General features: G+C 40.4%; 1 protein-coding gene across 2 annotated transcripts in view; it reads left to right on the top strand.

Moving 5' to 3' along the window:
• The first annotated feature begins 434 nt into the window (after nt 1-434).
• The window catches only part of LOC105284132 (proto-oncogene tyrosine-protein kinase receptor Ret), a 52217-nt gene continuing 39203 nt past the window's right edge, over nt 435-13448 (top strand). Inside the window, exons 1-2 of one of the 2 annotated variants that reach the window (XM_020033220.2) lie at nt 435-669; nt 1347-1564. In XM_020033220.2, the coding sequence (XP_019888779.1) occupies nt 1489-1564 (76 nt within the window). In that variant the 5' untranslated portion in view covers nt 435-669; nt 1347-1488. The remainder of the gene's footprint in view (nt 670-1346; nt 1565-13448) is intronic. The other variant, XM_011347420.3, reaches the window with a different exon arrangement.

Below are 13448 nucleotides of genomic sequence, written 5' to 3'. Positions count from 1 at the left end.
AAAACACAAATTTTTATCTGATTGATATAAATTTGCTTCTATAATTGTTATTTTAATTATTATTTAATTTAGTTTTTACTTAATTCCATTTTATTTTTCATCACACTTATTTTTTTAAGTGCTTTTGCATCAAATTTAATTCTTTTTGTCAAAGACTATCCTTAAATCAAAGCGACATAAACTGTGCTCGTAATAACAGTCATCGGCACTTCATAAGATCGTACAATGAAGTCGCAGCATTTGATAACTGGGATACGAATAGTCCTACGACGAAGGACGTGCAAAAGAAGAGTCGCGCCTATTCCCAGTGCGGCCATAGGGGATTCCCTTGGCACTGTCGCCCCTCACCTAACCCCGCGCCGCTTCAGCCGCCCCCGAGTGTTACGGGGGCGCGTGCGCACGCGTGGAAAATTGTGTCTGATAACGGCGGGCGTCCCGACGTCGTTTAGTATCGGCCGCAACGCCGTAACGTCGCGACGTTTGGGTATGGCGCTTCTTTTCTCTGCATATTTACGTCTCTAGAGAAAATCGTCGGAACGCGCTACCGGAAAATGAGATACCGATCTGCCGCCGTAAATAACCATCTCAGTCACCCGAGATTGCCGTTGCTCCATGTCGCTCCGGTTGTCATTCGGCCACGATCGGAGGTTTAGCGGATTTCGCGAGAAGGTACGATCGCGTCGATTCGATGATTGAAATTGTTTTTATTACCGACACCGATATTACTTTTTTTCTAGAAAAGCAAAGAAGCATGCCTCCGCTTTTATATTGGTATACGGGGTGTATCATAAAGAGATGTTGTTACTCCGAGATGTAATAGTTCCTTTGTTGCTTTGAGCAAAACTTAAGAAATGTTTGCATGAATCTACGTTCTAAATTTCTAGATTAAAAGAGGGCAAAACTTTAAATATATTAATTTAAAACAATTGCATTACTTCATATTAAAACTAGACAGAATTAACACTATGATAATATGCTAATTTTTTAATCTGATTGATAGAATGTATTTATATTAAATTTTCACATAATAAGATAAGAATATATTTTTTTACTTTATTCACTTGATTTGCAAATACTCAATGCACGCATATTTGCATGATTCTCTTTGCTGAAAACAATTACCGTTAACATGTATCAAAATTTTGACATTCGACGAGACACCCTGTATACCTCTGCGTCAAAACGCAGAAAGAGCTCCATTCAACCTTCACCAAAAATCAATCGCGGTTGGTCTATTTTTCGGCGAACCTTTGCGTGTCGCGGTTTGATTCTTAACGTGACAATTATTCGACGCGAGCTACGTTTCGTTACGTCAACTATAATTTAGATATTATTGTATTTGACAGAAAGTCGCATGTGAGAAACACGGCGGTGCGTTTTTGCGGGAGAAAAACTTCTTCGCCAAGTTGGTGCAATTTCGAGTCTCAGTGACTACAATGTTGGAGTGATCTTTGCGATTGATTGAACGACAAACGTGCATCATCAATCATGCAGACCGCAGGATTGCAGTTCATGAGTATGCTGCGGTTCTTGCTGATAGTGATGAGGATATCGGTGGTCTTAGGTATGTCATCCAAGAAAACTTTATAAGATTATTATTAAAATAGATTTTATATATATTCTCTCTGCCACGCAAATTCTCTGTAATTATGATAGATCGAAAGCTGGATCCATGAAATTCATCTCATACGATAATATAACAAATAAATTTTCGGATTATTTTTAATATATGTACATTAATTATATTTAATAAAAAAATCTTTACATTTAAATAACCAGAAGAATCTTACATATTATTATTTTTTGTCTAAACATATTTCTAAACATATTTTTCATTTTGCGTATAATTTGTCGGATAAACGAGGATGGCACAATTGTACTTTATATTCATCCTGCAATTTATGAAACACGTTTACGATTTATGGTTTAATATCGAAGCCAATATATTCAAATGTACAGAAATGTCCTCCCTACTGACCAGTCGTCATTGAAATATTTCCTAGCTAGATATTGTAACGTAGAACGATATGTAACAATTTTTAAAACAACGTAATAAACGTCAGAGTACGAGTACGCAATTTTTTACGATATCGTAACCGAATCGCCTAAGTCGCGCCAGATCCATGATTAATTAATGAACTCGCGCCACCATTGTATGCTAAATCGTATGTTAAACGTTCCATTTGCAATCTCATGCCGAAACTCTGTCGCGCAATATTTGTTGACTGCTGAATCAAACGACGTCAAAAGTAATAAGCAAACGCGCTGTTATCGAATCTCGGCAGATGTAACACAGCCATCAAACATTAATCATTGATGTACATCAATAGTCTTCGCGATGAATTCTGCACGGATACCAAGGGAATCGATATCCCGTCGGTAAATCTAATTACGTAATAAATAAATCCAACTTCATAATAAATCCAATTTACTTTGATAGAAGCACAGAACTTCTTCGAAAAATCGTTCCATTTGCTTGTATCGCTGCCTTCTAAGATAATACTATAATACATGTAAAATCAGAAATTTCATAGCTCAAGAATTAATGACAATTATATCGTACGATAAGATGCTCTAGATGACATTCTACCCAAGTTGACCTAAAGTCACCCCATATTACACCGATCCCTAATTGGCGGAGAGCGGGAATTGAGAGAGAGGGTGGCGATGGGATTAACCTTTGCACTAGGAACGTAATTCTGCCGTGTGGCAGATGCGCCGCGTTTTCCTAATGCATCGATGCCCATCCAATTATCCCCGGCTCGTGCCGTTGGTAAATGCCGCTAACGAAAGGATCAACTTTACTATATCTATGCAAAATCATTTTTTGATTTCATCCCATAATTGTAATATTACACACACATGCATAATACGTATATTGTGCGTTATAATTTCAATTTTCTGATAATCACGTTATATATGATTAAAATATTACGGTTAAATTGTCCAAATTGTGGATATAACGCTGTAATGTACATAATGATGTCATAATTGCGCATATATCATAGTGCAATAATTATAACTGCAACGCGCGTATTCAAGCTACAAAGATTACAACGTTGCCTAACGTTTCCAGCGACGTGCAAAGGACGTGTTCATGTTTAGTTGTAAGCTTAACAGGTCGCCGTTAAATTGCATTTTCGCGGGCACTGAGAACGTATCTCTCTCTGCAACTCGTTCTAATTCGATTCTTACGCCCTGCGCTTTACGGGATACGCGTAATTCCCGGGAAGCGCGCGTCGCGAGACAATGCGAGTTTCGTTAACACGAGTGGCAACACGGGTGCTGGCGGTAAATACCGCGAGTTACAGAACGCAGCCCCCGTCAGTCAGTCTTTGCTCGACTTCTCACGCACGCCTACGAGACTATCGATTTCGCCTAACACTGCGAGCGGAGCTGCAGGAGCGCGAAAAAGGGTCTCGGGCAAGGGTGCATCGATAGGGGCTGCGATAACGTGTTCGCGGAACGTAGCTCCAGGTGCACGAGCAGGGTCATTTCGCCCTTCAGGCGCTATAAACCGCATTAGGGTGTCCATAGCCAACACGACTATTCAAGACCTAAAGGCATTATACTTCAGTCAAGATTTACGAAAAGAGACTGAGAAACTGTATATTTAATAAGTAAAATTAACTATATTTAATAAGTAAAATTAATAGTGATCCTGTTTTGAATAGAAATTAATTCTACTTATTAAGTGGATGAAAAATATAAACGTCTAACGAACCTCAAAGCGGAAAAGAATTCTTCATTTCTTCCGTGACTTTCTAATTTATTCACGGACAAGTACGAAAGTTTAAAATTGAGCTCGAGGGCATCAAAGAGCGAGATTTACAAAGTGACATGCCTTATGCCGAACGATTTCGTAACAATGCCACGCGAGGGTTGACATTCGCGCTTGACCATGCAACAACGATCGCGATGTCGCGTGCCAACCGGTTCGTGGACTGCTCACGTGCACGGCTCCGATGAACTATGAGAATCGATACCAGCCTTCCGCATACGACTGTATTTTTTTCTGTCAACGATTCTGATCGATACGTCGCACATGACAGGATTTCCGTACGGCAGTTCTCGGTACGGTTTATCGCGATTGTATTATTTGCATCATTTCGTAAGAATAACATTAAAATAAATGAATCGCAGCATTACGAAGCAAAGGCATGTCTGGTAAGTAAACGTTCGAACATTCCAATGCAGATTATATATTTTTTTTTATCGAAATGTCAGAAGGTAACTGTTACAGCTATCTTCAGCACGCGATGTACATCTCTAAAAAAAGTACGTCTCGGACAGTTTCGGGTCATGAATTTTTGTTTTTAAAAATTGTGTCGTCTACATTATATTGAGAACAAAAAGAATCGATAGCAATTCAAAGCTCCGTCTGTGAAATAATATTACAAAATAAGAGTTATTTTAAATATCTGACATGGATCTGCATTTAAATATTTGACATTATAAGCCTCGTATACGAACGTACAAAATCTCGACGCAGAACGAAAGCAGACAATCTTCCCCTTAATCAAGTTCAATTTACCAAGATACCGAGCTCGCGTAGGATCGCTCAATTCGGATATTGCTCGAGACTATCACTGTATCAAGATTGCAAGAGTATCTTTCGATGTTTGGTATCGACGGCTCTCCCTCTTTCATCCGCAAATGCGGCTTTTTGCTCCCGTTCTTACCGTGGCCCGGACGCATTAACGCAGAGGGTGGATATGCCGAGGACGCGCTGCGGGGTTGGTTCCACCCCCACGCATCCCCGCGACGCTGTGTGCAGAGTTCCAGCATGGCAAGACTGCGCCGGTTTATTGCTCGCGTCACGCTATCGCATTCGCCAGCTGTCCAGCGAAATTCGGCATCGATTTCACTGGAAGAAAGTTGCGTCGAGGGCTTCATTGACATTGAATACGCTGTTCAATGGCGACGCGCGACCTTGTCTGCGTTTCCGCAGTCGCGCGGAGGTCGCGGAAATGCGATTCAGCCCGTTCTCAATTATCTTGAATGCCGCTATCGTCATCTTCGTTCCTGGCAAAAATAACGGATGTTCTGGGATAATAGCAGACTGCTTTCATCACGCTGCGACAAAATTCTCGAATTAATGCAACGTCGCCGTCGTGTCGCCGAACAATTAATTATGAGATTAGCAACTGAGGAACCCATGCAAAGATGTAATTTAGTACTCGCGAGCACACGCGATCGGAGAGCGCCAGATGACAGGAAGTTAAATGCGCGACTGCTAACGACTCCTCGTCAGAGGAGAAACAGAGGATTCCTCGTGAGAGAGGAGAAAAGTGCATTTTTTTATCGGTAAATGTGCACGAACCGGGGCGCTCCGAGGGTCGCGATTTGTAACGACGGTCTTTTCGCAAAGTACTACAAATGAGCGAAACTCTCCCCTAGACGTAGACGTAGACAATGTGAAAAATAGAGAACCTCAGCACGCAACAGGATCGCGAACAGTAAACACGGCCAGACAAGTCTAAAATTCCCGACGCAAAAAGATGAGTGCAATGTTTGAGTTGCGATAAGTTATCACAAGGAGGGATAACGCGTCGTCTCGTCGAAAGGACGGGGGAAGTATTAGCATTTTGCGCGTCCTTCCGCCGAAAATAGGAAATGGCGTAATTCGGCGAGACATTCTTCAGCGATGCCGGTTTCCGCGAATTCTTAACGGTGACACACGATATTTGCACCGAAACTGGGACGTTGGATCGTTACACAGCCATGTCGTACACTATACAATAGCGTCCACTGTCGCCGGGATCCTGAAAGGGCCTGTTCATGATACCGACGATAAAGCACCGCGTGAAAGGTCGATAAATACAAATCGTCGCGCGACATGGTACCTTTCGAAACGTGCGTGTTACTCGCGCCGCCGGCCGTTTATCGCCCCGTCGCAATAATGCCCTTTTATTTGCGAGCCAAACTGTAAGTACCGGCACAACGCGTCACCCGCAAAAGCTGTCGAGGATCGATAATCAAAGCTTCGTTGCGTCGATGAACTATCGCGAATGCATGTTAATCCGAGCGATACCTACGCGCGCACGTCGGCATTTATGTAAGTAATTAATGAATGTTATCGCACGGTGGTGGGCGATTGTAGAATAAAAAGGATAAACCGAAGGTAATAAGAGCGTGAGTTGCGAAATGTCATTTAGGAAAATTTATCTGCAGTTTTTTGCGGCTGTCAGCTAAAATTAGACTTGGACGTTATAAATCATAATGATAATCCATAGTATATAATTTACATGTGTTTTCTTATTGAGTGATTAATTTATTATTTATTTAATACAATCGATAATTTGGATTAAATTAACTATAATGATAAGTCTCTTTTTAATGCTTTCAACAGCAGTATCAATATAGCGACAAGCTTCCACGAGATATTAATAGGATCGAAACAAGTCAATGAAGAAAAAAATTGGATCATTCTCTTCGAGGTTCGGAGCTTCGCACTCACGCGTCAAGTTATCGTATATCATGAATAGTAATGCGAATGGCGAGACGCATTATTAATGATGCGGCAGAGCACGCAGCGGTGCAAAACGTCTGGCCTGGGTCTTCTTACCGCAAAGTTACGGACTCCTTGTCGGCAATACATTTCACGGTGGCATTACGGTTGCCAGGTATCAGGTACAAAAATAAAGTTGTTATTGTACTCTTGAGTAAATAAATTTTCTAAAACATGGTCCTTTAAAAATTTACTAGCATTGCTTAATTAAAACTCGTAATTTTAGCAGATTTATATACTTCACATAAAACAAATTGATTAACAACGAAATTAAAAATAGTCTTCTTGTATTCATTCGCGGAAACTATTTTGGATAATAATAGTCATCGGTTTTACTACGAATACGAAATCAGTGGTATGAGGAGTAGCAGTAGTCGTTTCTACCACGTCAGAATTTTGAATTGTAAATCCTTTTGCAAGTTTGTCGACAACAATCGAGAATTAATGCACGCCGCAACCGCGGCGGAGCGGTCGCGTTGAAATAGGAAAATCAAACATCGCGTGCTGCGCCGAAATCGTTAATCAAGACGGGTACTAAAAGCAGCCCTCACCCTAACTGCAACCTAATCAAAGAACGCGTGTGCATTATGCGCTCGTAGGCGGGTCAATTTTCAACTGTCGGCGACGGTAACAAAGTATCACGCCGATCAAGTTGAGTTACATGGACAGTTTTCTTGAAGTTGACGAAATTACGAAGTTTACTTTGAGAAACGTACACAAAATGATAAATGAACTTTCAGTAGATGACGTAGAGCATATAAAATTTCAAGATGTCCCCTTCAAGATATTCTAGAACAGTTGCAATTATATTTATCGATTTTCTCTCGTGACACAAATTCTACGATCACACTGTATATTACACGTTCCAATTATCGCTGATTTTCACGATCAAGCTTGATCGATAGATTATCCTCCGTTGAACTGCTCGAACTGAACGAGACAAGCAAACAGCACTTCCGCAAGAAGGAAATTCTCTCGAAATTGCACGCTATTTTCTCGTCTCAACTGTTCTCGAGTGTTCTCTATGAATCATTGCCTGACAACTGTTCCCTCCCAGGAAGAGAACTAATGGCCAGCAGCACCGAAAGAATTCGGAGTCTTAAAAAAAAACGCATTTCGAGTATACATACGGGTATGTTCTACGTTGCGTCGTCCATCTTCGGAAAATTTCAGTTTACTCTGACGTGCTCTATTCAAGCGGAACATCCCCGTGTCACTGACGAATACGATAATTCGGCAGCCGCTTTCGTATTTTGCGTTCTGCAAAACACGCAGAATAACGCGTTTTGCATTAGGTAATGCAAAAACTGCGTGATAATTTAATTGCGCCCAGTTCTGCAAAGGCGATAATGCCAATGAGCAGTGTGTACGTGCCGGGTGACATTTAATCAAATTAATAATCCCATCACGAAGCAAATGTTGAGAAAACGCATGGCAAATTACACTTTCGAGCAAAAGTAGGCTAGAATTATTCATGTCACGAATGTGGCACACAGTTTTCAGAAATGGCCTTTATAAAATCCCTGCCGTTACTATTTCAAAGTAATTCAGACGACGTCGCGCTTTTTCCTGCTTTGAACAAGAAAAGTTGGCAAAGACGTAATGATCGCATAAATGTAACGAAATCAAGCGAGAAAAAGGAGAAGAGAGTTTGAGAAAAACGAACCTACAGCGCACAAATAGCATTTTACATGCAAGAAAATAAAATATCATTATAAAGTCGTTTGTGCGTTCTCACAATTCTCTGAATTTTATGAACCATCTATTAATATACTTGCAAATTGCGAACTTTAAAACATTCTGTATATTTAAACAGAATATTTCACGAGTTTAACGATGCATTATTAGTGTGAATATAAACCAGAAAATGAGCCAGGGTGAAATATCGAAGGAAGAATCTGCGATCCCGAGCAGGGTAAATCAAATGATTATTTTACCGCTATTATTCCCCGACCGCCGCGCACACAATGTGCACGATATCGATCAATGTATCCCGCATTTGCTATGCATGTATACATACACATTTCACGAGACGCGAGATACAGCAGAAAATAAAGGGCATTGTTTCGAAGCCTGGAAACGCCTGACCTTAACCCCAACTAGTTTTTCGCCTTTCCGCGTACTCCTAATCTCTCTTCATCAACCGTTCGTCAAGCATCGTACACTTATTATAATTTGAGCAATACCGCGAATCGAAATGACGACGACCGCAGTTAGCGTGTACAAGTCGCGGACAAGTACCTGCAGATTGATCGCGGGTAGCGGACGAGTTTTGCGAAGAGGATTCTATCGCGGTACCTTGGCCTTCCCATGACATTTCACGAAACATAAAAGTATGCCACCCACGCCATACGATATATAGTATGTCCATTAAACGTAATCGCGAGCGTTCATCTCTCGTGTACGCGCGACATACAACGGATATGCTTATGAAATTGAAACACCCTTCGCGATCGCGAACGCCGATTCCTATCTTTTCCGTAAACGCTTCGTCTATCCCGGAGCTCGCCACCATGCGGTACATCCGAGGAATATTAATGCATCGCACGATAGTGCGCCACAAAGACATTGCGTTCATTAACTTAATAGAGCTTCGCGGGTAATGAGCGAAGACGAGATGCAGCGCGTTCGACACAATAGCATCAGCATCACCGACGAGGATTCACGCACAATCGCTACCTCCTGCACTACGTCGTGTACAATTCTGCTATCTTAATTTGCTACATTTGCTGTCATTTACACGCAGTCTTGCGCAGATCTTAATTACCGAGTAAACGTCTGACTTTGATGTTGCACTACTTGATGTTTAATTCTGCAAATTATGTAAATTCACGTTCCACGTGAATTAATACGTGCGTAAATTCGTAGTTATTAATTATTTAATAATTATAATTACTTAAAAATAGAATTATTTAAAAGCCTTTAAAGCAGCCAGTATATTATATATCGATACAACTCTGTGATAGCCACCAACAATGTTAACGTTAGCGGAATTGAAACACGTGACATTTGCACGCTATAACAATTTTATTCGTTCGAAGATCTCAATTATTTTACTTGATCGCGACCTGATTGTGACGTATGAACCTCATGCATTATTCGTACGGTATAATCTGATAAAGTTAGAACAACGTGAAGCCATCAGTAAGGTCAAAACAACATGGAACTATCGTAAGTCGATATCTCTCGAGGTGTATCAACGATAACTGAGTTACACGCAACGTAACTTTTATATAGACCTTCCCGATCTCTAAGGTGCATCGAGGGGTTAATATTCAATATTCTCAACGACACTAATCATCGTATAGCCGCTTCGCTCTTTCCTGCCAACATCGACGTGCCGTGAGCGCTCGCAGACGGTCCGTTACAGACACGTAAAAGCGAGGTTTACGGTATCGCGTAATATTTGCAATCGTCTCGGCGAAAATTGAAAATATTTTATGGAATCATTATTACGCGGCTGTTATCGGAACTGAATGGAACATTGTGCGGAAAACGGCATCGGTTTTATGGAAACACATCCGGGTATAACGGCGATTACGTGACTCCAAGTGAGCATTGTTTGCAGCGCGCCACCGCTCGTAATGAATACGGTATTATTAACGCAATGTAATGGGACCGCGCGATAATGTAATCGAGGGACTGGTCTCCTCGACACGAATGCTCGTTACAACGCGTCGTTGTAATTTAATCTGACTATCGCCGCCAACGCGAAAGAAGTCAAAGACACGTATGTAGGTAAAAATCCACCCTCGATCCCACCTTGTCGGTCCCACAAGAGGGTGACTCTCTGCCACACCCCGTAACCCACATACCGAAAACGCACGTGTGACACATGGTATATGCTAACGATGTCCACGACGGCCAACCGTTGACATTTGTTATTAATTAACTGTGTAAAGTATCAGGACGGTTTCGCGTGTATCAAGTCAAATTTCCCCATAAAACTGGACAATTATATATTAGCATCATTCCTGCACATCGTATTATATATGTTATAAATATGTGCAGAAGCATTAACAAATGACTTCCTTGCTAGCTTTCCGCAATACGTTATTATAACAAATGAAGGAAAAACTGATTTATTTCTATCATTTTTTTATGGAGAATGTATGGCAATACATTAATTTTTTTTAATACGAAGACATTTTTTATAACTGCAGATTCAGAAAATAAAATACACTATATTATAATGTATGTACAGAATACGATTACTGTACTATATTATATTACGACGTTGTCTTACATAATAGATTAAAATCTGCAAGGCATACATGGGGGATATTTCTTACTCTCATATACCACGTGATATGACTACGATATGATGATATGTATCTTTCTCGGAGATAAAATTCGGGCGTGAATCCCGATAAGTTGTATCCGCGAAGTAAATATCCCATCGTAAAATTTTCCATCGTGAGAAATAATCGAGTCACGTACACCGTGGAGTGTTCATCTGAATTTTTTCTACCCGAAATTTCAGTTAAGACAGTAAAAAGTTAAGAGAGTAAACGTTGTTAACGGACGCAGATATCGGAGGTAATATATTTCGACTAGACCGTCAGGTAAAAATGAGATAACCTTTATTATGTCGTGATACTTGACCTTTAGCCAGACGTCTTCATTTTAAATGTCTGCACCACAGAATAGTCAAATAAGTTGATAAGTTCAGTTGCAGCGATAAGTTTGGATGCAGCGAGAGTGCATCATGAAAGCGATCAAGTTCTGACAAATAACTGTCTATAATCCGATAATTTACCGGCAGCACTTAAATTAGCAACTGACGAACAATGCAAATGGACTTAATTTACTTCTGTGCATTCAAATTATGACAAATGTTAAATTTACAATTAAAGTAATGTTACAATCAGATATTACTGTAAAATAATTTGTTCGCAGGCAATTAATGTAATAATTTACGATAAATAGAAAGTGTTTGAGCTCATTAAATATGAATAGGATAATCAACAACAATAAATACTGCAATTGAAATTTCTCTTAATTTAAAAGTCCGATATGATTCGAGTCTGCAACAGCAGGACGAGAAAAGCTATACAAGGAATCATGAAAATGTATTCACGGCTGTATTTTTCACGCGTTGGCATCTATGCAAATAGTTCCCAGACCTAAGAGGCAAACAAGAATTCTCTCACCGAATGTTCCAGCTGGCATGACGCTTCCATACAGAGCGGTTCAGACGTAATCCATACTCAAACAAAGATATATTTCGCTAATCTTTTCAGCTATTATAAACTGTCTGATTATGCGTATTAAAATTATTATGAATATCATAAAGAGGATTAATCTTATATATGCACTATTTGTATGTATTATTTAAAGCAAGCTTCAGCAAAATTCAGACTTCGTTTTATTTCGATCTCTCGTTTGAAGATAGAGCGGCAGAGCAGGCTCTATCTTCGAGAATATGTTCCGCGCTAAATCCGCTTAAGCCTCGAATGTTCACGGCTGTCGTGCGCTTCACGATAGACCATTAATTTGTTCGTTAGGCTTCTTCAGCAGTAGACCGTGGTGCGACTATGTCACCCTTATTGCATGGTTTTCCCAACGGAAATCATCCATTTTCGCGCTACATGACACGACGCAAGTCGTGTATCTCGGCCTACACATGCAGGGTGATTAAAAAAGACAGGATAACACTTCGGTGACCTGATGCGCGCTGGACAAAACTACGTGCAATCCGGGGTACCGTTGGCCACATGAACATCTAATATTCTAGCAAAAGAGATAATAGCTGAATAATAGCAATAATGCTTATTTGAGCACCAAATAAAGTTAATTAATTAATTACGGGAGTCATCCAAGATTAAACTAAAATAATATGAAAATCAAAGACCGCTAATTACTAACGTTATTAGTGGTGGAGAATTAATTGTGCAATAATTAAATACAATCATGTGTAATCATGTATAATAATATCACAAGGAATTATTTAAAGAAAAAAATCAATTCAACTGAATTGGAAATCAAGCCTATTTCAGTCGACTTTAAACTTATCTCTCTCTACTGGCGAGAATAATTTGCATATCACAATGCAAGCTCGATAACAATCGCAAGAAGCTATTAAATCTCTTTCTTCCCCTCAAAGAGAAGGATATACTATGTTGGAAAAGTCGTTGATAGCAACACAGCAAACGCTCAGAATAGAAAGAGATATCTTCGGAAGCATTAAATCTCGCTTCTTTCATGGGAGGATTTAGCGTGCTGGAAGAATCCACGATAAGCCGCGCGTATAGCCGGTGATGCAGCTATATACACATATATAGTTCAAACAATTCGCATCTTTCTAATATTTACGCAGGCGATATCGGGGACGAGTGCGGCATTGCACGTCCGATCGAAGATCGACTCGCACCACTGCCGGCGAAGAGATATAAATCCGCGCGGCGCGGGTGAGAGAAGAGGACAAGAGGAGTCGCCGAGAATTAATCTCATTTGTAAACAAGGGGATGCTCGTCCCCGTGGACGAAACGGACATGAATCATGAAACGAACAAAAGCGTTCGCACCTTCGAGTGCCGCGGGATGCACATTCGCCAAAACGACCGCATATCCTCGTCGCGCACGCGTGTTTCCGGTAAAATATAAGAGACATGGAGATAAAATAAATATGAAGCACCGGTCGTGATTTTTGAAACGCGCTTCGCGCGGAATATTTGATTTCTGGGTGTTGAAACCTGAACAATATGGCACGGCAGACTATAAAACTGGCAGTAGCTTAGAATTATTTATTCATATATGGAATCCAGAAACACGAAGATTTATTGTCCGATGGTTTTATTTTTTTCTCTTTTTTCTGATTTTTCTTGAATATTACATTCAGCTGTCTTAATTAATAACTGATCCACAATACCCAGAAATTGATATTATAATAAATACGTCGCGTTGCGTTATTACATCGCGATATCGCGCCATTATTG

The sequence above is a fragment of the Ooceraea biroi genome, chromosome 6 (assembly GCF_003672135.1).
Source record: "Ooceraea biroi isolate clonal line C1 chromosome 6, Obir_v5.4, whole genome shotgun sequence".
Classification (NCBI taxonomy): Eukaryota; Metazoa; Arthropoda; class Insecta; order Hymenoptera; family Formicidae; genus Ooceraea; species Ooceraea biroi.
The sequence above is the reverse complement of the archived record's forward strand: the minus strand, read 5'-3'. Positions and strand labels throughout refer to the sequence as shown.